This window comes from Pristiophorus japonicus, chromosome 1 (genome assembly GCF_044704955.1).
Source record: "Pristiophorus japonicus isolate sPriJap1 chromosome 1, sPriJap1.hap1, whole genome shotgun sequence".
Lineage (NCBI taxonomy): Eukaryota > Metazoa > Chordata > Chondrichthyes > Pristiophoridae > Pristiophorus > Pristiophorus japonicus.
Window position 1 is genome coordinate 6,569,705 of NC_091977.1, and position 27,487 is coordinate 6,597,191.

Genomic DNA, 27,487 nt, shown 5'->3' on the forward strand with positions numbered 1-27,487 from the left:
GTGCGGCGCTCCCTCAGTACTGCCCCTCCGACAGTGCGGCGCTCCCTCAGCACTGCCCCTCCGACAGTGCGGCGCTCCCTCAGCACTGCCCCTCCGACAGTGCGGCGCTCCCTCAGTACTGCCCCTCCAACAGTGCGGCGCTCCCTCAGTGCGGCGCTCCCTCAGTACTGCCCCTCCGACAATGCAGCGCTCCCTCAGTACTGCGCCTCCAACAATGCAGCGCTCCCTCAGCACTGCCCCTCCAACAGTGAGGCACTCCCTCAGTACTGCCCCTCCGATAGTTCAGTGCTCCCTCAGCACTGCCCCTCCAACAGTGCAACACTCCCTCAGTACTGCCCCTCCAACAGTGAGGCGCTCCCTCAGTACTGCCCCTCCGATAGTTCAGTGCTCCCTCAGCACTGCCCCTCCAACAGTGCAACACTCCCTCAGTACTGCCCCTCTGAGTGAGGCACTCCCTCAGTACGTCCCCTCCGACAGTGCGGCTCTCCCTCAGTACTGCCCCTCCGACAGTGCGGCACTCCCTCAGTACTGCCCCTCCGACAGTGCGCCGCTCCCTCAGTACTGCCCGTCCAACAGTGCAACACTCCCTCAGTACTGCCCCTCTGAGTGAGGCACTCCCTCAGTACGTCCCCTCCGACAGTGCGGCTCTCCCTCAGTACTGCCCCTCCGACAGTGCGCCGCTCCCTCAGTACTGCTCCTCCGACAGTGCGGCTCTCCGTCAGTACTGCCCCTCCGACAGTGCGGCGCTCCCTCAGTACTGCCCCTCCGACAGTGCGGCGCTCCCTCAGTACTGCCTCTCCGACAGTGCAGCAGTCCCTCAGTACTGCCCCTCCGACAGTGCAGCAGTCCCTCAGTACTGCCTCTCCCACAGTGCGGCTTTCCCTCAGTACTGCCCCTCCGACAGTGCGGCGCTCCCTCAGTACTGCCCCTCCGACAGTGCAGCAGTCCCTCAGTACTGCCCCTCCGACAGTGCGGCGCTCCCTCAGTACTGCCCCTCCGACAGTGCGGTGCTCCCTCAGTACTGCACCTCCGACAGTGCGGCGCTCCCTCAGTACTGCCCCTCCGACAGTGCGGCGCTCCCTCAGTACTGCACCTCCGACAGTGCAGCAGTCCCTCAGTACTGCACCTCCGACAGTGCAGCAGTCCCTCAGTACTGCCCCTCCGACAGTGCGGCGCTCCCTCAGTACTGTCCCTCCGACAGTGCGGTGCTCCCTCAGTACTGCACCTCCGACAGTGCGGCGCTCCCTCAGTACTGTCCCTCCGACAGTGCGGCGCTCCCTCAGTACTGCACCTCCGACAGTGCAGCAGTCCCTCAGTACTGCACCTCCGACAGTGCAGCAGTTCCTCAGTATTGCCTCTCCGACAGTGCAGCAGTCCCTCAGTACTGCCTCTCCGACAGTGCGGCTCTCCCTCAGTTCTGCCCCTCCGACAGTGCAGCATTCCCTCAGTACTGCCTCTCCGACAGTGCGGCTCTCCCTCAGTACTGCACTGGGAGTGTCAGCCTAGATTTCTGTGCTCAAGTCCCTGGAGTGGGACTTGAACCCAGAACCTTCTGACTCAGAGGCAAGTGTACTACTCACTGAGCCACAGCTGGCTCGCCCTTCAGTACTGCCACCTCCCCCCACCCCCCCGTATACCCCGACCGGCTCTGGAATATATATGACCGGAGTGTGGCCTTCTAAGATGTCCTAGCAAGCCACTCAGTTGTAAGGGAAACGAAGGTTGGGCAATAACTGAGGTCTTGCCAGTGTCAGCCACAACCCTATAAACACGTCAAAGAACCCGGGAGCAAGATGGGCCCATAATAATTCCCTGGTCGTTGCTCAGAGTGGTGATATAAGCCTAATGTGACACAGTGCAGGAAGTGGCCAGGTGGTATCCATCATCAATGCTGAGCTAGACGGCATCAGCCTCATATGGTCCTGGGGCACAAGAAGTGGGCAGGCAAGCCACGGGATCTATCTTTGTTCAGTGATCTTTGCAGGGTTTTACTCTGTATCTAACCCGTGCTGTACCTGCCCTGTGAGTGTTTAATGGGACAGTGTAGAGGGAGCTTTACTCTGTATCTAACCCGTGCTGTACCTGCCCTGGGAGTGTTTAATGGGACAGTGTAGAGGGAGCTTTACTCTGTATCTAACCCGTGCTGTACCTGCCCTGGGAGTGTTTGATGGGACAGTGTAGAGGGAGCTTTACTGTGTATCTAACCCGTGCTGTACCTGCCCTGGGAGTGTTTAATGGGACAGTGTAGAGGGAGCTTTACTCTGTATCTAACCCCGTGCTGTACCTGCCCTGGACGTGTTTGATGGGACAGAGTAGAAGGAGCTTTACTCTGTATCTAACCCCCTGTACCTGCCCTGGGAGTGTTTGATGATATAGTGTAGAGGGAGCTTTACTCTGTATCTAACCCGTGCTGTACCTGCCCTGGGAGTGTTTGATGATATAGTGTAGAGGGAGCTTTACTCTGTATCTAACCCGTGCTGTACCTGCCCTGGGAGTGTTTGATGGGACAGTGTAGAAGGAGCTTTACTCTATCTAACCCCGTGCTGTACCTGCCCTGGGAGTATTTGATGGGACAGTGTAGAGGGAGCTTTACTCTGTATCTACATAAGAACATAAGAAATAGGAGCAGGAGTCGGCCATACGGCCCCTCGAGCCTGCTCCACCATTTAATACGATCATGGCTGATCCGATCATGGACTCAGGTCCACTTTCCTGCCCACTCCCCATAACCCCTTATTCCCTTATCGGTTAAGAAACTGTCTATCTCTGATTTAAATTTATTCAATGTCCCAGCTTCCACAGCTCTCTGAGGCAGCAAATTCCACAGATTTACAACCCTCTGAGAGAAGAAATTTCTCCTCATCTCAGTTTTAAATGGGCGGCCCCTTATTCTAAGATTATGTCCCCTAGTTCTATTCTCCCCCATCAGTGGAAACATCCTCTCTGCATCCACCTTGTCAAGCCCCCTCATAATCTTATACGTTTCGATAAGATCGCCTCTCATTCTTCTGATTTCCAATGAGTAGCGGCCCAACTTACTCAACCTTTCCCCATAAGTCAACCCCCCTCATCTCTGGGATCAACCAAGTGAACCTTCTCTGAACTGCCTCCAAAACAAGTATATCCTTTCGTAAATACGGAAACCAAAACTGCACGCAGTATTCCAGGTGTGGCCTCATCAATATCCTGTATAACTGTAGCAAGACTTCCCTGCTTTTATACTCCATCCCCTTTGCAATAAAGGACAAGTTCCTGATCACTTGCTGTACCTGCATACTGACCTTGTGTGTTTCATGCACAAGTAACCCCAGGTCCCGCTGTACTGTAGCACTTTGCAATCTTTCTCCATTTAAATAATAACTTGCTCTTCCATTTTTCTGCCAAAGTGCATGACCTCACACTTTGCAACATTATACTCCATCTGTCAAATTTTTGCCCACTCACTTAGCCTGTCTATGGCCTTTTGCAGATTTTTTGTATCCTCCTCACACATTGCTTTTCCTCCCATCTTTGTATCGTCAGCAAACGTGGCTACGTTACACTCGGTCCCTTCTTCCAATTGTATTATAGATTATAGATCTAAACCGTGCTATACCTCCCCTGGGAGTGTTTGATGGGACAGTGTAGAGGGAGCTTTACTCTGTATCTAACCCCCTGTACCTGCCCTGGGAGTGTTTGATGGGACAGTGTAGAGGGAGCTTTACTCTGTGTCTAACCTGTGCTGTACCTACCCTGGGAGTGTTTGATGGGACAGTGTAGAGGGATCTTTACTCTGTATCTAACCCCATGCTGTACCTGCCCTGGGAGTGTTTGATGGGACAGTGTAGAGGGAGCTTTACTCTGTATCTAACCCGTGCTGTACCTGCCCTGGGAGTATTTGATGGGACAGTGTAGAGGGAGCTTTACTCTGTATCTAACCCCGTGCTGTACCTGCCCTGTGAGTGTTTGATGGGACAGTGTAGAGGGAGCTTTACTCTGTATCTAACCCGTGCTGTACCTGCCCTGAGAGTGTTTGATGGGACAGTGTAGAGGGAGCTTTACTCTGTATCTAACCCCGTGCTGTACCTGCCCTGTGAGTGTTTGATGGGACAGTGTAGAGGGAGCTTTACTCTGTATCTAACCCGTGCTGTACCTGCCCTGGGAGTGTTTGATGGGACAGTGTAGAGGGAGCTTTACTCTATATCTAACCCGTGCTGTACCTGTCCTGGGAGTGTTGATGGTACAGTGTAGAGTTAGCTTTACTCTGTATTTAACCCGTGTTATACCTGCCCTGGGAGTGTTTGATGGGCCAGTGTATAGGGAGCTTTACTCTGTATCTAACCCGTGCTATACCTGCCCTGGGAGTGTTTGATGGGACAATGTGGAGGAAGCTTTACTGTGTGACACGTTGCTAGGCTGGGTTTTTTTCCTTTGGAACAGATGAGGCTGAGGGGAGACCTTATTGAGATGTATAAAATTATGAGGGGCTTAGATAGAGTGGATAGGAAGGATCTATTTCCCTTAGCAGAGGGGTCAACAACCAGGGGGCATGGATTTAAAGTAATTGGTAGGAGGTTTAGAGGGGATTTGAGGGGAAATGTCTTCACCCAGAGGGTGGTGGAGGTCTGGAACTCACTGCCTGAAAGGGTGGTAGAGGCAGAAACCCTCACCACATTTAAAAAGTACTTGGATGTGCACCTGAAGTGCCGTAACCTGCAGGGCTACGGACCGAGAGCTGGAAAGTGGGATCAGGCTGGGTAGCTCTTGGTCGGCCGACACGGGCACGATGGGTTGAAATGGCCTCCTTGAGTGCTGTAAATCTCTGTGATTCTATGATTGAATGTGCGGTAGCGAGCTGAGCTGCCCCTGTGCTGTGATCAGCGAATGATGATCTGCGAACTGTCTCTGTTCCCTGCCTCGCTCCATCAGCAGAATCATCGCCGCCCACATGACATTAACATATAAATGGATTCAGCATGAATTGCAATTGATAGAAAAGGGGATCCAATGCATATTAATTCCAATTGGCGAAGAGTATTTCAAAGCATCTCCAGGGGCTCCGGTAATGTCAGGCATTCAGTGTTCTCCGCAGGGGAAATGTGCGGGGCAGCCGAGTGCTGAGAGCTCTTTCAACCTTTACTGCGCGCACAGCGCCAGGCATACTCCTCGGGGAAAGGATGTGCAGACTGTACTGCAGCTGTGAAGCCATTATCTTGCAGAGAGCTGTAGAAATGATGGCGAATGTACTCAGAGTTTGGCAAGGTTCCATTGAATTTGTTGCGAATTTTATGTCACACCGTCTAGATTCTCCAGCAGCTCACGAGGCAGTAAATGTGCCCCGTTAGTCAAGAAAGGAATCACGTTATGGTCACAGCACAGAAGGAGGCCATTCGGCCCGTCGAACCCGTTCCGGCTCTCTGTGAGAGCACCTCAGCCAGTCCCGCTCCCCCGCCCTTTCCCCGTAGCCCTGAAAATTATTTTCCCACCGCCACTTATCCAACCCCCTTTTGAAAGCCACGATTGAGTCTGCCTCCAGCGCCCTCTCAGGCCGTGCATTCCAGATCCTAAACACTCGCTGCGTAAAACAGTTTTTCCTCATGTCGCCTTTGGTTCTTCTGCCAATCGCCTTAAATCTGTGTCCTCTGGTTCTCGGCCCTTCCACCAATGGGAACAGTTTCTCTCGATCTACTCTGTCCAGGCCCCTCATGATTTTGAACATCTCGATCAAATCTCCTCTCAACCTTCTCTGCTCCAAGGAGAACAACCCCAGCTTCTCCAGTCTATCCCCGTAACTGAAGTCCCTCATCCCTGGAACCATTCTCGTAAATCTTTTCTGCACCCTCTCCAAGGCCTCATATCCTTCCTAAAGTACGGTGCCCAGAATTAGACACAATACTCCAGTTGGGGCCGAACCCGTGTTTTATAAAGGTTCATCATAACTTCCTTGTTTTTGTACTCTGTGCCTCTATTTATGAAGCCCAGGTCCCACAAACATTTTTAACCGCTTTTTCAATCTGCCTTGCCCCCTTCAACGATTTGTGCACATATACCCCCAGCTCTCTCTCTTCATGCACCCTTTTAGAATTGTACCCTTCAGTTTATTTTGTCTCTCCTCATTCTTTCTACCAAAATGTATCACTTCACACTTTCCTGCGTTAAACTTCATCTGCCACGTGCCCGCCCATTCCACCAGCCTGTCTATGTCCTCTTGAATTCTATCACTCTCCTTCTCACTGTTCACTATACTTCAAAGTTTTGTGTCATCTGCATATTTTGAAGTTGTGCCCTCTACACCCACATCCAAGTCATTAATATATATCATGAAAAGCAGTGGTCCTAGAACCGATCCCTGGGGAACACCACTGTATACCTTCCTCCAGTCCGATAAACAACTGTTCACCATTACTCTCTGTTTCCTTTTACCACTGTCCCTTTTATTCCATGGGTTTCAACTTTGCTGGCAAGCCTGTTCTGTGGCACTTTATCAAGGGAGGGGAGAGAAAATAGGAACTGCAGGCCAATTAGTCTGACATCAGTTGTCGGGGAAAATGCTGGAATCCATTATTAAGGAAATGGTATCAGAAGTGGTATCAGGGCACTTAGTAAACCATAATATGATCAGGCAGAGTGAACATGATGTTATGAAATGGAAATCGCGTTCAACAAATCTATAAGATGTTTTTGAGGATGTAATGAGCAGGGTAGATAAAGGGGAACCAGTGGATGTAGTATATTTGGTTTTCCAAAATGCATTCAATAAGGTGCCATATAAAACGTTGTTATGCAAGATCAGGGCTCATGGGATTGGGGGTAGTATATTAGCATTGATAGAAGATTGGTTAACGGACACAAAACAGTAGGTATAAATGGGTCATTTTCTGGTTGACAGGCTATAACTAGTGGGGTGCTGCAGGGATCAGTGTTGGGGCCTCAGCTATTTATAATTTATATTAATGACTTCGATGAAGGGACCGAGTGTAATGTATCCGAGTTTGCTGACAATACAAAGCTTGGTGGGCCAGTAAGTTGTGAGGAGACCACACAGAGCCTGCAAAGTGCAGATGAGGTAGAAGACCAGCCAGGATCTTATTGAATGGCGGAGTAGGCTCGAGGGGCCGTATGGCCGACTCCTGCTCCTAATTCTTATGTTCTTATTTTTATAATCGGTGCGAGCCAACTCTGTTTGATTCCCACCATGTCTCAGTGAGCAGCATCAACTACTTCCGGGTCAATTGTGGCAGAGGTCCGAGGCAGCTAACATCCACACTGACTGACAATATCACATCGGAAAAGGTCATTGTGTTCAACCAACACCTTCCCTGTAGCAGATCTACCCACCACCCACATTCTCCACTGCCACAGGTTAGATACAGAGTAAAGCTCCCTCTACACTGTCCTATCAAACACTCCCAGGGCAGGTACAGCACGGGTTAGATACAGAGTAAAGCTCCCTCTACACTGTCCCATCAAACACTCCCAGGGCAGGTACAGCATGAGTTAGATACAGAGTAAAGCTCCCTCTACACTGTCCCATCAAACACTCCCAGGGCAGGTACAGCACGGGGTTAGATACAGAGTAAAGCTCCCTCTACACTATCCCATCAAACACTCCCAGGGCAGGTACAGCATGGGTTAGATACAGAGTAAAGCTCCCTCTACACTGTCCCATCAAACACTCCCAGGGCAGGTACAGCACGGGTTAGATACAGAGTAAAGCTCCCTCTACACTGTCCCATCAAACACTCCCAGGGCAGGTACAGCACGGGGTTAGATACAGAGTAAAGCTCCCTCTACACTGTCCCATCAAACACTCCCAGGGCAGGTACAGCACGGGTTAGATACAGAGTAAAGCTAACTCTACACTGTCCCATCAAACACTCCCAGGGCAGGTACAGCATGAGTTAGATACAGAGTAAAGCTCCCTCTACACTGTCCCATCAAACACTCCCAGGGCAGGAAGCATGGGTTAGATACAGAGTAAAGCTCCATCTACACTGTCCCATCAAACACTCCCAGGGCAGGTACAGCACGGGTTAGATACAGAGTAAAGCTCCCTCTACACTGTCCCATCAAACACTCCCAGGGCAGGTACAGCATGGGTTAGATACAGAGTAAAGCTCCCTCTACACTGTCCCATCAAACACTCCCAGGGCAGGTACAGCACGGGTTAGATACAGAGTAAAGCTCCCTCTACACTGTCCCATCAAACACTCCCAGGGCAGGTACAGCACGGGTTAGATACAGAGTAAAGGTCCCTCTACACTGGCCCATCAAACAGTCCCAGGAATGGTACAGTATGGGGTTAGGTTCAAGGTAAAGCCATTGAATGAGACCAGGGCTGATCTAACACCATATTGCTGCCTTTGCCCGACCTCATTTAATACCTTTGGTTAACAAAAATCTATTAATGTCAGTTTTAAAATTAACAATTGATTTATCATCAATTGCTGTTTGCAGAAGAGACGTCCAAATTTCTACTACCCTCTGTGTATTTAAGTGATATCTAATTTCACTCCTGAAAGGTCTGGCTCTAATTTTTAGTCTATGCACCCCAGTCCTAGAATCTCCAACCAGCAGGAATAGTCTCTCTCTATCTACCCTATCTGTTCCCTTAATATTCTGAAAACTTCGATCAGATCACCCCTTAACCTTCTAAATTCCAGCGAACACAAACCTATTTGTGTAATTTCTCCTCATAATGTAACCCTTGGAGTCTGGGTATCTTTCTAGTAAACCTACACCACTCCCTCCAAGACAATATATCCTTCCTTGGCTGTGATGTCCAGAACTGCTCACAATACTCCAGGTGTAGTCCAACCAGGGTTGTGTATAGCTGCAGCATAACTTCTACCCAGATAGTTTATCAATGTCATCTTGTGTTTTGTCGCAGTATTAACTACACCCCCACGTTTAGTGTCATCTGCAAATTTTGAAATTGTACTTCTGATTCATAGAAAATAGGTGCAGTAGTAGGCCATTCGGCCCCTCAAGTCTGCACCGCCATTCAATATGATCATGGCTGATCCTCTATCTCAACACCATATTCCCGCTTTTTCCCCATACTCCTTGATGTCTTTTGTTTCTAGAAATCTAGAAATTTAAATATATTCAGTGACTTGGCCTCCACAGCCTTCTGTGGTAGAGAATTCCACAGGTTCACCACCCTCTGAGTGAAAACATTTCTCCTCAACTCAGTCCTAAATTTCCTACCCCGTATCCTGAGACTGTGACCCCTTGTTCTAGACTTCCCATCCAGGGGAAACATCCTCCCCGCATCCAGTCTCTCCAACCCTGTCAGAATTTTATACGTTTCAATGAGATCCCCTCTAATTCTTCTAAACTCCAGTGAATACAGGCCTAGTCGACCCAATCTCTCCTCATACGACAATCCTGCCACCCCAGGAATCAGTCTGGTGAACCTTCGCTGCACTCCCTCTAGATAAGGAGACCAAAACTACACATACTACTCCAGGTGCGGTCTCACCAAGGCCCTGTATAACTGTAGTAAGACATCCTTGCTCCTGTACTCAAATCCTCTTGCAATGAAGGCCAACATACCATTTGCCTTCCTAACTGCTTGCTGCACCGGCATGTTTGCGTTCAATGACTGGTGTACAAGGACACACAGGTCCCTCTGTACATCGACACTTCCCAAGCCATCATCATTTAAATAATTGTCCTTATGTTTTTCCTACCAAAGTGTATAACTTCACATTTATCCACGTTATACTGCATCTGCCATGTGTTTGCCCACTCACTCAACCTATCTAAATCGCCTTGCAGAGTCTTTGCATCCTCCTCACAACTCACAGTCCCACCTAGTTTTGTGTCGTCAGCAAATTTGGAAATATTACTTTTGATTCCTTCATCCAAATCATTTGTATATATATTGTGACCAGCTGGGCCCAAGCATTGATGCCTGTGGTACCCCACTATTCACTTAGATTCCCGAGTCTAACTCGTTTATGTAAATGGTGAACACCAGTGGTCCTTGTGGAAACTCACTTCCCACCTTAAGGCAGCCTGAGTAACGACCTTTAACCCTCACTCTCTATTTTGTGTTCTGTAGCCAGTTTGCTCTCCATTGTGCCACTTGTCCCTAACTCCACGTGTTCTGACGTTAGTCATTGGTCTACATTGTGGTACCTTATCGAAGCCCTTTAGGAAATCGAAATATATTACCTCTACTGCATTATCCTAATCTACCCTTTTTGTTACTTCTTCAAAGAATTAATTTATTTTTTAGACTTGAGGGAAGCATTAGGACCACTGCTCTTTTTGAAATATATTAATAACCTGGACTTGGGTATACAAGCCATAATTTCAAAGTTAGCAGGTGACACGAAACTCACAAATGTAGTAAGCAGTGACAAGGATAGTGACAGACATCAGGAGGACATAGACAGACTGGTGAAATGGGCAGGCACGTGGCAGATGCAATTTAACACAGAAAAGTGTGAAATTATATATTTAGATATGAAGAATGCGCAGAGGCAAAAAAAATAACTGATCCACTTTTAAAGATGGTTGTCCACTGTTTGCGAGGAAGGTTTGATCCTTCAGATTGTACTGTGGGATCCTCTATAAGGAATCCATTCCGTATGTCACAGTTCTTCCAAGCCTCATGGAGACGAAGTCCTGTCTTCACACTGAGGACACCCTCCATCATGTTGTGTGGCACTATCACCGTGCACTATCACCGAACAGATCTAGCACCTCAAAACTTGACATCCCTGAGGCGTTGTGGGCCATCAGCAGCAGCAGAATTGTATTCCACCACAATCTGTAACCTCATGGCCCGGCATATCCCTCATGTTACCATTACCATCGAGCCAGCGGACCAACCCTGGTTCAATGAGGAGTATCGAAGAGCATGCCAGGAGCAGCAACAGACGTAACTAAAAATGAGGTGCCAACCTGGGGAAGCTGCAACACAGGACTACATACATGCTAAGCAGCGGAAGCAGCATGGTATAGACAGGGCTAAGCGATCCCACAATCAACGGATCAGATCAAAGCTCTGCAGTCCTGCCACATCCAGTCGTGAATGGTGGTGGACAATTAAACAACTAACGGGAGGGGGAGGCTCCATGAATATCCACATCCTCAATGATGGCGGAACCCAGCACGTGAGTGCAAAAGACAAGGCTGAAGCGTTTGCAACCATCTTCAGCCAGAAGTGCCGAATGGATGATCCATCTCAGCCTCCTCCTGAGGTCCCCACCATCACAGAAGCCAGTCTTCAGCCAATTCGATTCACTCCACGTGATATCAAGAAACAGCTGAGCGCACTGGACACAGCAAAGGCTATGGGCCCCGACAACATCCCGGCTGTTGTGCTGAAGACCTGTGCTCCAGAACTAGCCGTGCCTCTAGCCAAGCTGTTCCAGTACAGCTACAACACTGGCATCTACCCGACAATGTGGAAAACTGCCCAGGTATGTCCTGTCCACAAACAGCAGGACAAATCCAATCCGGCCAATTACCGCCCCATCAGTCTACTCTCAATCATCAGCAAAGTGATGGAAGGTGTCAAGCGGCACTTACTCACCAATACCTTGCTCACCGATGCTCAGTTTGGGTTCCAGCCGGACCACTTGGGTCCAGGCCTCATTACAGCCTTGGCCCAAACATGGACAAAGAGCTGAATTCCAGAGATGAGGTGAGAGTGACTGCCCTCGACATCAAGGCAGCATTTGACCGAGTGTGGCATCAAGGAGCCTGAGTAAAACTGAAGTCAACGAGAATCAGGGGGAAAACTCTCCACTGGCTGGAATCATATCTAACACAAAGGAAGATGGTTGTGGTGGTTGGAGGTCAATTATCCCAGCCCCAGGACATCGCTGCAGGAGTTCCTCAGGGCAGTGTCCTAGGCCCAACCATCTTCAGCTGCTTCATCAATGACCTTCCCTCCATCATTCGGTCAGAAGTGGGGATGTTCGCTGATGATTACACAGTGTTCAGTGCCATTCGCAACTCCTCAGATAATGGAGCAGTCTATGCCCGCATGCAGCAAGACCTGGACAACATTCAGGCTTGGGCTGATAACTGGCCAGTAGCATTTGCGCCACACAAGTGCCAGGCAATGACTATCTCCAACAAGCGAGAGTCTAACCACCTCCCCTTGATATTCAACGGCATAACCATGGCCGAATCCCCCACCATCAACATCCTGGGGGGGGTCACCATTGGCCAGAAACTTAACTGGACCAGCCACATGAATACTGTGGTAACAAGAGCAGGTCAGAGGCTGGGATTCTATGGTGGGTGTCTCACCTCCTGACTCCCCAAAGCCTTTCCACCTTCCCCATCTACAAGGCACAAGTCAGGAGTGTGATGGAATACTCTCCACTTGCCTGGATGAGTGCAGCTCCAACAACACTCAAGAAGCTTGGACAAAGCAGCCTGCGCTTGATTGGCCCCCCATCCACCACCTTTAACATTCACTCCCTCCACCACCGGCGCACCGTGGCTGCACGGATGGGCAATAAATGCCGGCCTTGCCAGCGACGCCCACATCCCATGAACGAATAATAAAACATTTTTTTGCCGTCAGTCATCAAGATTGAGGGGAGATCGCTGAAGGGCTTCAGCGACGGTCCAAAATGGCCTTCGAGATTTGAGACGGGTTGGTGGTAGGTTGTTCAAGTCGGCCTGGATTGGCATGTCTTTGCTGGTGTAGTGGAAATCGCTGGAGAAATACCACCAACTATGTCTCCGCAAGATCCTGCAAATCCCCTGGGAGGACAGACGCATCAACGTCAGTGTTCTTGCTCAGGCCAACATCCCCAGCATTGAAGCACTGACCACACTCGACCAGTTGGGCGGGCCACATTGTCCGCATGCCCGACATGAGACTCCCAAAGCAAGCGCTCTACTCGGAACTCTTGCACGGCAAGCGAGCCCCACGTGGGCAGAGGAAACGTTACAAGGACACTCTCAAAGCCTCCCTGATAAAGTGCAATATCCCCACCGACACCTGGAAGTCCCTGGCCAAAGTGGAGGAAGTGCATCCGGGAGGGCGCTGAGCACCTCGAGTCTCGTCGCCGAGAGCATGCAGAAAACAAGCGCAGGCAGCGGAAGGAGCGTGCGGCAAACCAGACTCCCCACCCACCCTTTCCTTCAACCACTGTCTGTCCCCCCTGTGAAAGAGACTGTAATTCCTGTATTGGACTTGTTCAGTCACCTGAGAACTCAAGTCTTCCTCGATTTCGAGGGACTGCCTATGATGATGATGTCTACTCTGAAGACTGCATATTTGCGGCGTAGGTGTGGTGGTGCGGTGTTTGCAAACACGGGCAGCCAAGGTGTCAGTGTTGATAAAAGCGTACTGGTGATAATTCCCATAGAATTCAACTGGACATCAACGGATTTGACATGCGGACTCGATAGCTTTGCCGGAGGGCAGTACTCCGCTGGTAGAGTACACCGGGGCGAGTGCTGCCATACGGAGGGTTTGAGCATCTACTCCCCATGTGGATAAGGCGAGTTTCTGGATCAAGTTGACCCAACTCTTTAGCTTCTCCCCAAGGTTCCGGAGATGCTGTCTACGCAACAGGGTGCGATCGAGCGTGACTCCGAAATAGGAGGGGTTTTTTTTGGCATGGTTTACCTCTGCGCCGCAGAAGGAGACTTTCAGAGTTCGGTTTGCTTGGCGGCTGTTGAGGTGGAATGTCGAGGTGATGGTCTTTAGCGGGTTTGGCCAGAGTCGCCATCTGCGGAAGTTACAATGCAGTCCCCGAAAGGGCGGTGGAAGCAGATTCAGTAATAACTTCCAAAAGTGAATTGCATAAATACTTGAAGGGAAACAATTTTCAGGGTTCTGGAGAAAGAGCGGAGTGTGTGTGATTAATTGGTAGCTCTTTCAAAGAGCTGGCACGGACACTGTGGGCTGAATGGCCTCCTTCAGAGTTGCATCATTCTATGAATAAGGTTCGCCAAGCATGACTTTCCCTTTCCAAACTGACTGCACTTTATTATATTTTCAATCTCAAGATGGTTTTCTATTACATCTTTGAGTAAATATTCTATTATTTTTCCTTTTAGCTAACTGGCCTGTAGTTCCCTGGGCGTATTCTATCACCCTTTTTAAATATCACACTAGCTGCCTGCCAGTCTTCTGGCCCTATTCCCTTTCCGAATGAATTTCGATATATGTGTAACATTGCCTCTGCTATCTCTTCCCTAACTTTTAATATGCACGGATGCAATCCATCTGGACCTGGGGTTTTATCCTCTCTAAGTTTGATCAGTTTATCAATTAACTCCCCTTTTCTATCTTAATTGTCTTTCTATCTTTTCCGATCTCTTCTTCTAATGTCATGTTCCTCATGTTAGTCTCCATGTTAAATACTGAGGCAAAGTAGTTATTTCATGTTTCTGCCATTTGCCCTTGAGTTTATTGTGTGTTTCCCTTTGTGGCTATCCGGATTTTTCTTTTATTTATGTGTCTGTAGAATAATTTACTATTTCTTTTTATGTTCCTTGAGAACGTAATCTTGAAGTTCCGCTTTGCTTCCCTAATTAGTTTTTTTCACTTCTTCACTAATCTCTTCATATTCCCTTTTGTCATCCTCTCCTTTATTGTCAATGTACTTAGTGGATGCCTTTTTCTTTCGTTTCAATTCAACCCTTATCTCTTTATTCATCCACAGTGTTTCGTTACTGGCTAGATTCTTTTAGCGGAATATATTTTTGCCGGACTCCACTGATCACCGTTTTAAATGTTTCCCACTGCTGGTCTATCTCTTTGCCTGTCAGGTTTTCTTGTCAATCATTATTTTAAACCTTATTATGTTAAGAACAGAAGAAATAGGAGCAGGAGTCGGCCATTCGGCCCCTCGAGCCTGCTCCGCTAATCATCAAGACCACGGCTGATCATCGACCTCAACTCCACTTTCCTGCACTGTCCCCATAACACATCATTCCCCTAGAGTGCAAAAATCTAGCGCTCTCTGTCTTGAATATACTCAATGACTGAGCCTCCACAGCCCCCTAGAGAATTCTAGAGATTCACCACCCTCTGAGTGAAGAAATTTCTCCTCATCTCAGTCTTAAATGGCCGACCCCTTATTCTGAGACTGTGAGCCCTAGTTCTAGACTCCCCAGCCAGAGAAAACATCCTCCCTACATCGACCCGGTCAAGCCCTGTAAGAATGTTATCTGTTTCAATGAGATCACCTCTTATTCTTCTAAATTCTAGAGAACATAGGCCGGGTCTACTCATTCTCTCCTGATAGGCAATCCTCATCCCAGGAATCAGTCTGGTGAACCTTCATTGCACTCCCTCTTTGGCAAGTATATCCTTCCTTAGGTAAGGAGACCAAAACTGTGCACAATACTCCAGGTGCGGTCTCACCAGGGCCCTATATAATTGCAGTAAGACGTCTTTACTGTTGAACCCCAATCCTTTTGTAATAATAAAGGCCAACATACCCTTTGCTTTCCAAATTGCGTGCATGTTAACTCTCAGTGATTGGTGAGCCAGGAGCCCCAGGTTGCCCCTGACTGCGGATCGATCGCTACTATTGGCGCTGATAGGGTTACCGCGTATGTGTGGCCGGGCGGCTCAAGAAATTCGAGGGGACATTGCTCAAGTCCCTCTGATCACCAACATTTCCCAATCTCTCACCATTAAAAAAATACTCTGCTTTTCTATCTTCCCTACCAGTGGATAACTTCACATTTCCGCACTTTATATTCTGTCTGCCACCTTGTGTGTCATCTGTGGCTCAATGGGTAGCACCCTTGCCTCTGAGTCAGAAGGTTGAGGGTTCAAGTCCCACTCCAGGAACTTGAGCACATAAATCTAGGCTGACACTCCCAGTGCAGTACTGAGGGAACACCACACTGTCGGAGGTGCTGTCTTTTGGATTAGATATTAAACCCAGGCCCCGTCTGCCCTCTCAGGTGGACGTAAAAGATCCCACGGCCACTATTTTGAAGAAGAGCAGGGAAGTTAACCAGGAGGGTCGATGAAGCCAAAGCAAATGGATCTTATGAAGCTTTGGATAAGGTCCCACATGGCAGACTGGTCACGAAAGTAAAAGCCCCTGGGATCCAGGGCAAAGTGGCAAGTTGGATCCAAAATTGGCTCAGAGGCAGGAAGCAAAGGGTAACGGTTGATGGATGTTTTTGTGACTGGAAGGATGTTTCCAGTGGGGTTCCTCAGGGCTCAGTGCTGGGTCCCTTGCTTTTTGTGGTATATATCGATGATCTAGACTTGAATGTAGGGGGTACGATTAAGAAGTTTGCTGATGATACTAATATAGGCTGTGTGGTTGATAATGAAGAAGAAAGCTGCGGACTGCAGGAAGATATCAATGTACAGGTCAGGTGGGCAGAGCAGTGGCAATGGAATTTAATCCGGAGAAGTGTGAGGTAATGCATTTGGGGAGGGCTAACAAGGAAAGGGAATACACATTAAATGGTAGGACACTGAGAAGTGTAGAGGAACAAAGGTACCTGGGAGTGCAGGTCCACAGATCCCTGAAAGTAGCAGGCCAGGTAGATGAGGTGGTTAAGAAGGCATATGGAATACTTGCCTTTATTGGCCGAGGCGCAGAATACAAGAGCAGGGAGGTTATGCTAGAACTGTATAAAACACTAGTTAGGCCACAGCTAGAGTACTGCGTGCAGTTCTGGTCACCACATTACAGGAAGGGCGTGATTTCACTGGAGAGGGTGCAGACAAGATTTATGAGGATGTTGCCGGGAGTGGAGAATCTTAGCTATGAGGACAGATTGGATAGGCTGGATTTGTTTTCCATTGGAACAGAGGAGGCTGAGGGGAGACCTTATTGAGGTGTATAAAATTATGAGGGGCCTGGATACAGTGGATAGAATGGGCCTGTTTCTCCTGGCAGAGGGGTCAACAACCAGGGGGCATAAATTTAAAGTAATTGGTAGAATGTTTAGCGGGGATTTGAGAGGAAATTTCTTCACCCAGAGGGTGGTGGGGGTCTGGAACTCACTGCCTGAAAGGGTGGTAGAGGCAGAAACCCTCACCACATTTAAAAAGTACTTGGATGTGCACTTGAAGTGCCGTAACCTGCAGGGCTACGGATCTAGAGCTGGAAAGTGGGATTAGGCTGGAAAGCTTCTTGTTGGCCGACGCGGACACGATGGGCTGAAATGGCCTCCTTCCGTGCTGTAAACTTCTATGCTTCTATGAGCTTTCCCCATTGTCCTGGCTAATATTTATCCCTCAATCAACATAACAAAAACAGATTATCTGGTCATTATCACATTGCTGTTGGTGGGAGCTTGCTGTGCACCAATTTGGCTGCCATGTTTCCCACATTGCAACCGTGACTACACTCCAAAAGTAATTCTTTGGCCGTAAAATGCTTTGAGACCTCTGGTGGTCGTGAAAGTTGCTATAAATGCAAATGTTTCTTTCTTCTTTTGCCATGTTCTTGCCCACTCACTTAGCTGGTCTCTATCCCTTCGCGACTCAGTGTTGGGGCAAGTATCTCTTTAATGGGGCTGGGCCGAAGTTTGGACTGTCCCTTTAATTAAAGGTGTATCCTATTTTTATCTTTAACCGCAGGATCACATGACTCGTTCAGCTTCTACATCGACGAGTCGTCGCCGGTTGGCCCGGAGCAGACGGACACGGTGCAGAATTTCGTCTCGTTGTTCGGTGCGGTGGCCAAAAAGCTGATGAGGAGGTGGCTGGCCACGCAGAGCATGAACTTCGGGCAACAGCTGCAGGCCGGGATCCGGTACTTTGACCTGCGGATCTCCACCAAGCCCCGCGACCCCGACAACCAGCTGTACTTCGCCCATGGGCTCTTCAGCGCCACGGTGCTGGAGGGTCTGGAGGAGATCAACGGCTTCCTGGGGGAGCAGCCCAAGGAGGCCATCTTCTTGGACTTTAACCACTTTTACGGCATGCAGAAGTCCCACCACGAGAAGCTGATCCGGATGCTGAGGGAATGTTTCGGGAGCAGACTGTGCCCCGTGATCTTCGCCCAGGAGGTGAGCCTGCAGTACCTCTGGGAGAAGGGCTACCAGATCCTGGTCTTCTACCACAACCCGGTTGCCCTGGAGGTTCCCTTCCTGTGGCCCGGTCAGATGATGCCATCCCCCTGCCCCAACACCACCGACCCGGAGAAACTCATCCAGTTCGTCCAGGCCTCGATCACTGATCGGCGCAGCAAGGGCACCTTCTTCGTGTCCCAGCTGGTTCTCACCCCTAAAGCCAGCACGGTGATGAAGGGCGTGGCGAGCGGGCTGAGGGAGACGATCACCGAACGGTAAGGCCACGGAGGAGCGAACGGTCAATCAGGGGATTCAACTCGCCCCCTAGCACCAGGGGGCATAATCTTAGAATAAGGGGCCGCCCATTTAAAACTGAGATGAGGAGGAATTTCTTCTGTAAATCTGTGGAATTTGCTGCCTCAGAGAGCTGTGGAAGCTGGGACATTGAATATATTTAAGTCAGAGAGAGACAGTTTCTTAACCGATAAGGGAATAAGTGGTTATGGGGAGTGGGCAGGGAAGTGGACCTGAGTCCATGATCGGATCAGCCATGATGGTATTAAATGGCGGAGCAGGCTCGAGGGGCCGTATGGCCTACTCCTGCTCCTATTTCTTATGTTCTTTCCACCTGCTGCCAACAGGAAGGGACACGGTTAGGGCAGTGAGATGGGTTCAAATATTCCGACCTCGCGTTCCTCGTGAGTAAGGGTCTCCGCCGCGAGTGTAAAGTCAAGAAAGTATCACCCCCTCCGCCCTCCCCGACCCCAACCACGGTGGAAATACGCTGAAAAGCTCCAAACCTAGACATCACACGTCAGGAGTGGCCTCGACACAGGAAGAGAGGAAACAGGATTCACATTTACTCCTGACACCGCATTTGGAGGTAATGCAAGTTCTGACTGTGCGAGATTACAGGGGGACAGAGACAGAGATAGGTTATCAGGGTGGGCAGGCAGTCAGCAGATACAGTTTAATGCAGATAGAATGGTGAAATAAGTCATTTACGAGGTAAGAATAGGGAAAGGAAATATATATTAAATAGTAAGAATTTAAAAGGAGTGGCAGGACATTGTTGTGCAATTACACGGGTCATTAAAGGTAGATAGGACCAGACAATAAGAAAATAAAGTTCTTGGTTTTGGTCCGAACCCCTGCCCTGGGAGTGTTTGATGGGTCAGTGTAGAGGGAGCTTTATTCTTTATCTAACCCGTGCTGTATCTGCCCTGGGAGTGTTTGATGGGACAGGGTAGAGAGAGCTTTACTCTGTATCTAACCCCGTGCTGTACCTGCTCTGTGAGTGTTTGATGGGACAGTGCAGAGTGAGCTTTACTCTGTATCTAACCCGTGCTGTACCTGCCCTGGGAGTGTTTGATGGGACAGTGTAGAGGGAGCTTTACTCTGTATCTAACCCGTGCTATACCTGCCCTGGGAGTGTTTGATGGGACAGTGTAGAGGGAGCTTTACTCTGTATCTAACCCGTGTTGTACCTGCCCTGGGAGTGTTTGATGGGACAGTGTAGAGGGAGCTTTACTCTGTATCTAACCCCGTGCTGTACCTACCCTGGGAGTGTTTGATGGGACAGTGAAGAGGGAGCTTTACTCTGTATCTAACCCCGTGCTGTACCTGCCCTGGGAGTGTTTGATTGGGGCAATGTAGAGGGAGCTTTACTCTGTATCTAACCCATGCTGTACCTGCCCTGGGAGTGTTTGATGGGACAGTGTAGAGGGAGCTTTACTCTATCTAACCCGTGCTGTACCTGCCCTGAGAGTGTTTGATGGGGCAGTGTAGAGGGAGCTTTACTCTTTCTAACCCCGTGCTGACAGTGCATGTATGAAATGGAAAGTCTTGCATTTACCAGAACTAATATTTTGTCGACTTTATAAGGTAGAAATATTGTCAGACAGAAAATGAAAGGAAATGAATGGTGTAAATGTTGGCGATGGGTGGGGGATGGGTGGGCGATGGGTGGGCGATGGGTGGGGGATGGGTGGGGAATGGGTGTGCGATGGGTGGCCGATGGGTGGGCGATGGGTGGGGGATGGGTGGGCGATGGGTGGGGGATGGGTGGGCGATGGCCGATGTGCTTTTTTCTGCCGTGTGTGTCTTTCTGGGGTGTCTATCACTGCTTGTGAAAGACTGTTGCAAGTCACTTTGAAGCGTCACAGCTTGTGTCCAATAACAACAGCGATTCCCCTCCAGGACAAAGCAAGTTTTGTACTGAGGGGTCATGTACAGAGGCTTTCAACACCAGAAGTCGATCAGAATCCTCCATTAAACATGGGTGATTCTGGTTAAGACAGCATATGGTAGAATCGCCTCTTACCTACAGAACCTCACCAACATTGGGGCGTTATCACCATTCTCATTGGATCATTAGTGAGGCAGTGGATTGGGGCAAAAGGTGGGGTGAAATTAAGAGATATTGAGAGAAGGTGAGTTTGGGGATATGGGGAGAGGGTGGGATTGGGGATATGGGGAGAGGGTGGGGTTGGGGGATATGGGGAGAGGGTGGGATTGGGGATATGGGGAGAGGGTGGGATTGGGGATATGGGGAGAGGGTGGGGTTGGGGGATATGGGGAGAGGGTGGGATTGGGGATATGGGGAGAGGGTGGGATTGGGGATATGGGGAGAGGGTAGGATTGGGGATATGGGGAGAGGGTAGGTTTGGGGATATGGGGAGAGGGTGGGGTTGGGGGATATGGGGAGAGGGTGGAGTTTGGGGATATGTGGAGAGGGTGGAGTTGGGGGATATGGGGAGAGGGTGGGGTTGGGGGATATGGGAAGAGGGTGGAGTTGGGGGATATGGGGAGAGGGTAGGTTTGGGGATATGGGGAGAGGGTGGGGTTGGGGGATATGGGAAGAGGGTGGAGTTGGGGAATATGGGGAGAGGGTGGAGTTGGGGAATATGGGGAGAGGGTGGAGTTTGGGGATATCGGGAGAGGGTAGGATTGGGGATATGGGGAGAGGGTAGGATTGGGGATATGGGGAGAGGGTGGGGTTGGGTGATATGGGGAGAGGGTGGGATTGGGGATATGGGGAGAGGGTGGGATTGGGGATATGGGGAGAGGGTGGGATTGCGGATATGGGGAGAGGGTGGGGTTGGGGGATATGGGGAGAGGGTGGGGTTGGGGGATATGGGGAGAGGGTGGGGTTGGGGGATATGGGGAGAGGGTGGGATTGGGGATATGGGGAGAGGGTGGGATTGCGGATATGGGGAGAGGGTGGAGTTGGGAGATATGGGGAGAGGGTGGAGTTGGGAGATATGGGGAGAGGGTATGTAGTTGACGTTAATCTGTTAAAAAGAACGTGTTTGCTGGCCCTAGTGAACGTTTGCTGGTCCTGAAATTACCATGTTCTTTTGTCATTACTAATTGTGTAATTTTCCCTCGCAGGGCACTTCCTGCTATGATGCATTGGATCCGGGCCCAGAAACCCGGAGAGAACGGGGTCAACATCGTGACAGCGGACTTCGTGGAGCTGGGAGACTTTATCAGCGCTGTCATCAGACTCAATTACCTCGAGGAGGAAGGAGCCTCCAATCCTACTTGACGATCTCCGTCCCTCGCCCCTCTGTTCCCCTCACCCTGTGATTCGGGCCTATAACCCTATTGCTATAACCCGTTTATCCCGATCTGTCTGTGGCTGCCTGTCTGTTGACTCTCATTGATATATTAAAGCCATTCTGTTGTTCTTGATGCACCAGGGGACTGGGTGTAGCTGGAGATGTCCACAAGCGAGCGGTTGGGGATCTGTTTTAGTTTGTTTATTGGGAGGGCGATAAATCACGAGGTTGTGGTAGAGTGGGCGACTCACTGAGTTCCACCTCCGGCACCTGGGTTAGAATGCAGCAAACCTTTCGGCTCCAGTGAACTGGGCCCTAACTTCTCAAATCTCCATTCCTAGCACACCATCCTTTCTCCATTGCGTTTATCTCCTTCCTGTAGTGGGTCACAGCCTGGGCAAAATACTCCGACCAAGGTCCTGTACAAATTCAACACCACCATCGTGTTGTTGTGCTCGGTGTGGTACGTTTCCACCCTCATTGCCCGAGCAGCGGAGACCCACACTGGCCCCTCGGCAACCAATCGCCCGCCCATCGCCCACCCATCGTCCATCGCCCACCCACTGCCCACCCATCGCCCACCCACAGCACATCGCCCATCGCCCACCCATCACCCTTTTGCCCACCCATCGCCCATCGCCCACCCATCGCCCATCCCCCACCCACCACCCTTTCGCCCACCCATCGCCCATCACCCAGCCATCGCCCATCACCCACCCATCGCCCATCCCCCACCCATCACCCTTTCGCCCACCCATCGCCCATCGCCCAGCCATCACCCACCCATCGCCCATCGCCCATCGCCCATCCATCGCCCATCACCCATCGCCCAGCCATCGCCCATCCATCGCCCATCGCCCATCGCCCATCCCCCACCCATCACCCATCGCCCATCACCCACCCATCACCCATCGCCCAGCCATCGCCCATCGCCCATCACCCATCGCCTATCGCCCACCGATCACCCATCGCTCACCCATTGCCTACCCATCGCCCATCCATCACCTATTGCCCACCCATCGCCCACCCATCACCCATCGCCCACCTATTGCCCACCCATCGCCCACCTATTGCCCACCCATTGCCCACCCATTACCCATCGCCCACCCATTGCCCACCGATCGCCCGCCCATCACCCACTCCATTTCCAATCCATTGATTGGACGGGCTCTTTGAAGTCGGGTGATTGACTCCTCTCGATTATGCCTGTAGATACAAATTACAGATTCCATTTGCCATTTTTATGGGCCAGCAATAGTAACATCAGAACATGAGGAAGAGGAGGCCATTCAGCCCCTCGAGCCTGCTCCACTATTCAGTTGGACCACGGCTGATCTGCGCCTCAACTCCATTTACCCGCCTTCATTCCATATCACAGAAACCCTCACCCAACAAAAATCTATTGACCTCAGTCTTGAGAGCTTCAGTTGACCCCAAGCCTCCACATTCCTATTGGGGGTGAGAGATGTCGACTCCCACCACTCTTTGTGTGAAGAAGTGCTCCTGACATCACCCCTGAACGGCCGGGGAGGTTAGGCCCCTTTGTTCTGGACTCCCCCCACCAGAGGAAACAGTTTCTATCCAAATGAATCCTTTTAATATTTTAAACACCTCAGTTCACCTGTCAATCTCCTAAACACAAGATTGGAGCCAATAATTAATCTATCCCTGACGTGTGAGTAGATTTATTGCTGCAACATTAATGTTTGTTTCGTGTTCATGGCTCAGTAATGAATCTATCGCTGATTATTGAGCCACATTGCAGTAATAAATCTACTCACACCGTGTTAGTTGAAAACAAATAATTTGCCCCAGGAAACTGCAGTTTCTTTCAACCTAGCAGCAGTCCATGGGTTAGCTGTTCATAGTGGGGCAATAGTTAGGGGTGGCGTTATAATTATCAGTCAAGGTTTCTGCTCCTATCCAGTGACTCCTTCTAACAATGCATTTGGGGCGGGCGAATAAGGCAAGGAAATACACCTTAGGAAACTGAGGTGCACAGATCCCTGAAGGTAGCAGGCCAGATAGATAATGTGGTTCAGAAGGCATACGGGATGCTTGCCTTTATTAGCCGAGGCATAGAATACAAGAGCAGGGAAGTTATGCCTGAACTGTATAAAACACTAGTTAGGCCACAGCTGGAGTACTGCGTGCAGTTCTGGTCACTGCATTACAGGAAGGATGTGATTGCACTGGAGAGGGTACAGAGGAGATTTACGAGGATGTTGCCGGGAGTGGAGAATCTTAGCTATGAGGACAGATTGGATAGGCTGGGTTTGTTTTCATTGGAACAGAGGAGGCTGAGGGGAGACCTTATTGAGGTGTATAAAATTATGAGGGACCTGGATATAGCGGAAGGACCTCTTTCCCTCAGCAGAGGGGTCAACAACCAGGGGGCATGGATTTAAAGTAATTGGTAGAAGGTTCAGAGGGGATTTGAGGTGAAATTTCTTCACCCAGAGGGCGGTGGGGGTCTGGAACTCACTGCCTGAAAGGGCGGTAGAGGCAGAAACTCTCACCACATTTAAAAAGTACTTGGATGTGCACCTGAAGTGCGGTAACCTATAGGGCTACGGACCAAGAGTTGGAAAGTCGGATGAGGTTTGAGGCCGAGAGCTGGCTGGCTCCCTCTGGTGGTAAGTCTGAGGTTGGCAGGAACCAGATAAAGCCCAAGGGGGGGAGAAGTTTGGGAGGTGAGAGGCGGCAGGCGTGCAGCGCTGTCGGGTTCGGAGGGAAGGGCCGTCGCCGCGGGCTCTGCAAGGGAAGCACTCGCCTCGTCCCCGAGGCCAGCCGCGATCCGGCCCGGTCTGCCCCGTGCGCCCGCGGGAAGAGTGCCGGGCTGATCCATCACGGGCGGGAAACAACGCAAATAATACGCCCGGCGGTGCTTCCGGGGCCGGAACCCAAATCCGGGTCCGGGGGCGTAACATAAACACATAAGAAATAGGAGCAGGAGTAGGCCATACGGCCCCTCGAGCCTGCTCCGCCATTTAATACGATCATGGCTGATCCGATCATGGACTCAGCTCCACTTCCCTGCCCGCTCCCCATAACCCCTTCTTCCCTTATCGGTTAAGAAACTGTCTATCTCTGTCTTAAATTTATTCAATGTCCCAGATTCCACAGCTCTCTGAGGCAGTGAATTCCACAGATTTACAACCCTCTGAGAGAAGAAATTCCTCCTCATCTCAGTTTTAAATGGGCGGCCCCTTATTCTAAGACCATGCCCCCTAGTTCTAGTCTCCCCCATCAGTGGAAGCATCCTCTCTGCATCCACCTTGTCAAGCCCTCTCATAATCTGATACGTTTCGATAAGATCACCTCTCATTCTTCTGAATTCCAATGAGTAGAGGCCCAACCTCCTCAACCTTTCCTCATAAGTCAACTCCCTCATCTTCGGAATCAACCGAGTGAACCTTCTCTGAACAGCCTCCAAAACAAGTATATCCTTTCGTAAATATGTAAACCAGAACTGCACGCAATATTCCAGGTGTGGCCTCACCCATACCCTGTATAACTGTAGCAAGACTTCCCTGCTTTTATACTCCATCCCCTTTGCAATTACAGCCGGGGCGATGTGCACGGCGATGACATCATGATCTCCGGGTGAAGGAGACTGGGGGGAGGGGCATCACGCCGTACCACCGCCGCAAACCTCTCGCCGAAGTTAGCGGGAGTCGGCCATCTTGCCACGCCTCGTCGGTGCGCGGTTAGCGCCCCGCTATCGCCCCCCCCCCCCGCAGGCGTTAATGGGAGACACTGAGCAGACCAATTTCACGGCGCGAAACTGCAACGCCGTTGTGTCGGTGCCTCCGGCTTCTCCACACAGACCCCTCAACACTCGCTGAGTTGTTGACCAGATGATAAATGGCGACCACGTTCTGCAAGGCATCTCTGTTACACGTTGTGCTCGTTCAGCAACAAATGGAGATTGCTGTGGGCTTGCTATCCACAGACTGCCCCTGTCTCCCCTCGCAGTGAGTGTGTGTAATAACTAATTAATTGTCCCGTGTCTGTGTGCCGCGTCCTGCTTTACTGAGTCCCTTGGGTGCAAAAAGAAATTGTAATTTTCTGTATAAAAAAAATAATACAAATGTCTATTAATTTGTATTTAAATATTTAATGGAGTAAGGAACAACTGGAGAGACAATTTCAGGAAACTCAATAAAAAGATCTCAGTGTTTGTCCGTGACTGATAACATGCAGCACCCGCACACATTGTGAGTTTTAATGAAGTATTTACGGGATGTGGGCGTGGTGTTGCCGGCAAGGTTGGCAATTATTGCCCTCCCCCAGTTACCCCGCGAAGGTAGGGGAGCTGTGGCTGGGGGCGAAGGGGTAAATACTGGGGTAACAGTCCTGGATCTCCCCACTGGGACTTGCTGTGTCCTCATCTCCCCAGTCAGTCCCTCAGTGACTGCCTCACCCTAACACTCCCTCACCCCAACACCCCCTCACCCCAACACCCCCTCACCCCAACACCCCCTCACCCCAACACCCCCTCACCCCAACACCCCCTCACCCCCTCACCCCAACACCCCCTCACCCCAACACCCCCTCACCCCAACACCCCCTCACCCCAACACCCCCTCACCCCCTCACCCCAACACCCTCTCACCCCAACACCCCCTCACCCCAACACCCCCTCACCACAACACCCTCTCACCCCAACACCCCCTCACCCCAACACCCCCTCACCCCAACACCCCCTCACCCCAACACCCCCTCATCTCAACACCCCCTCACCCCAACACACCCTCACCCCAACACCCCCTCATCTCAACACCCCCTCATCTCAACACCCCCTCACCCCAACACCCCCTCACCCCAACACCCCCTCACCCCAACACCCCCTCATCTCAACACCCCCTCACCCCAACAACCCCTCACCCCCTCACCCCAACACCCCCTCACCCCAACACACCCTCATCTCAACACCCCCTCATCTCAACACCCCCTCATCTCAACACCCCCTCATCCCAACACCCCCTCATCTCAACACCCCCTCATCTCAACACCCCCTCACCCCAACACACTCTCATCTCAACACCCGCTCATCTCAACACCCCCTCACCCCAACACCCCCTCACCCCAACACCCCCTCACCCCAACACACCCTCATCTCAACACCCGCTCATCTGAACACACCCTCACCCCAACACCCCCTCATCTCAAGACCCCCTCATCTCAAGACCCCCTCATCTCAACAACCCCTCATCTCAACACCCCCTCACCCCAACACCCCCTCACCCCAACACACCCTCACTCCAACACACCCTCACCCCAACACCCCCTCACCCCAACACTCCCTCGCCCCAACACCCCCTCACCCCAACACCCCCTCATCTCAACACCCCCTCACCCCAACACCCCCTCACCCCCTCACCCCAACACACCCTCACCCCAACACACCCTCATCTCAACAACCCCTCATCTCAACACCCCCTCATCTCAACACCCCCTCATCTCAACACCCCCTCATCGCAACACCCCCTCATTTCAACACACCCTCACCCCAACACACCCTCATCTCAACACCCCTCACCCCAACACCCCCTCATCTCAACACCCCCTCATCTCAACACCCCACTCACCCCAACATACCCTCATCTCAACACCCCCTCATCTGAACACCCCCTCATCTCAACACCCCCTCATCTCAACACCCCCTCATCTCAACACCCCCACATCTCAACACCCCCTCATCTCAACACTCCCTCATCTCAACACCCCCTCATCTCAACACCACCTCACACCAACACCCCCTCACCCCAACACCCCCTCACCCCAACACCCCCTCACCCCAACACACCTTCACCCCAACACCCCCTCACCCCAACACCCCCTCACCCCAACACCCCCTCACCTCAACACCCCCTCATCTCAACACCCCCTCATCTCAACACCCCCTCACACCAACACCCCCTCACCCCCTCACCCCAACACACCCTCACCCCAAC

At 50.9% G+C, this 27,487-nt stretch overlaps 1 protein-coding gene across 1 annotated transcript in view; it reads left to right on the plus strand.

Annotated features, from left to right (window-relative positions):
- Nucleotides 1-21,514, plus strand: part of plcxd3 (phosphatidylinositol-specific phospholipase C, X domain containing 3) — a 42,284-nt gene extending 20,770 nt beyond the window's left edge. The window contains exons 2-3 of the mRNA XM_070892153.1: nucleotides 17,531-18,239; nucleotides 21,358-21,514. Coding sequence (XP_070748254.1) covers nucleotides 17,531-18,239; nucleotides 21,358-21,514 — 866 coding nt within the window. The remainder of the gene's footprint in view (nucleotides 1-17,530; nucleotides 18,240-21,357) is intronic.
- Nucleotides 21,515-27,487: the final 5,973 nt, after the last annotated feature.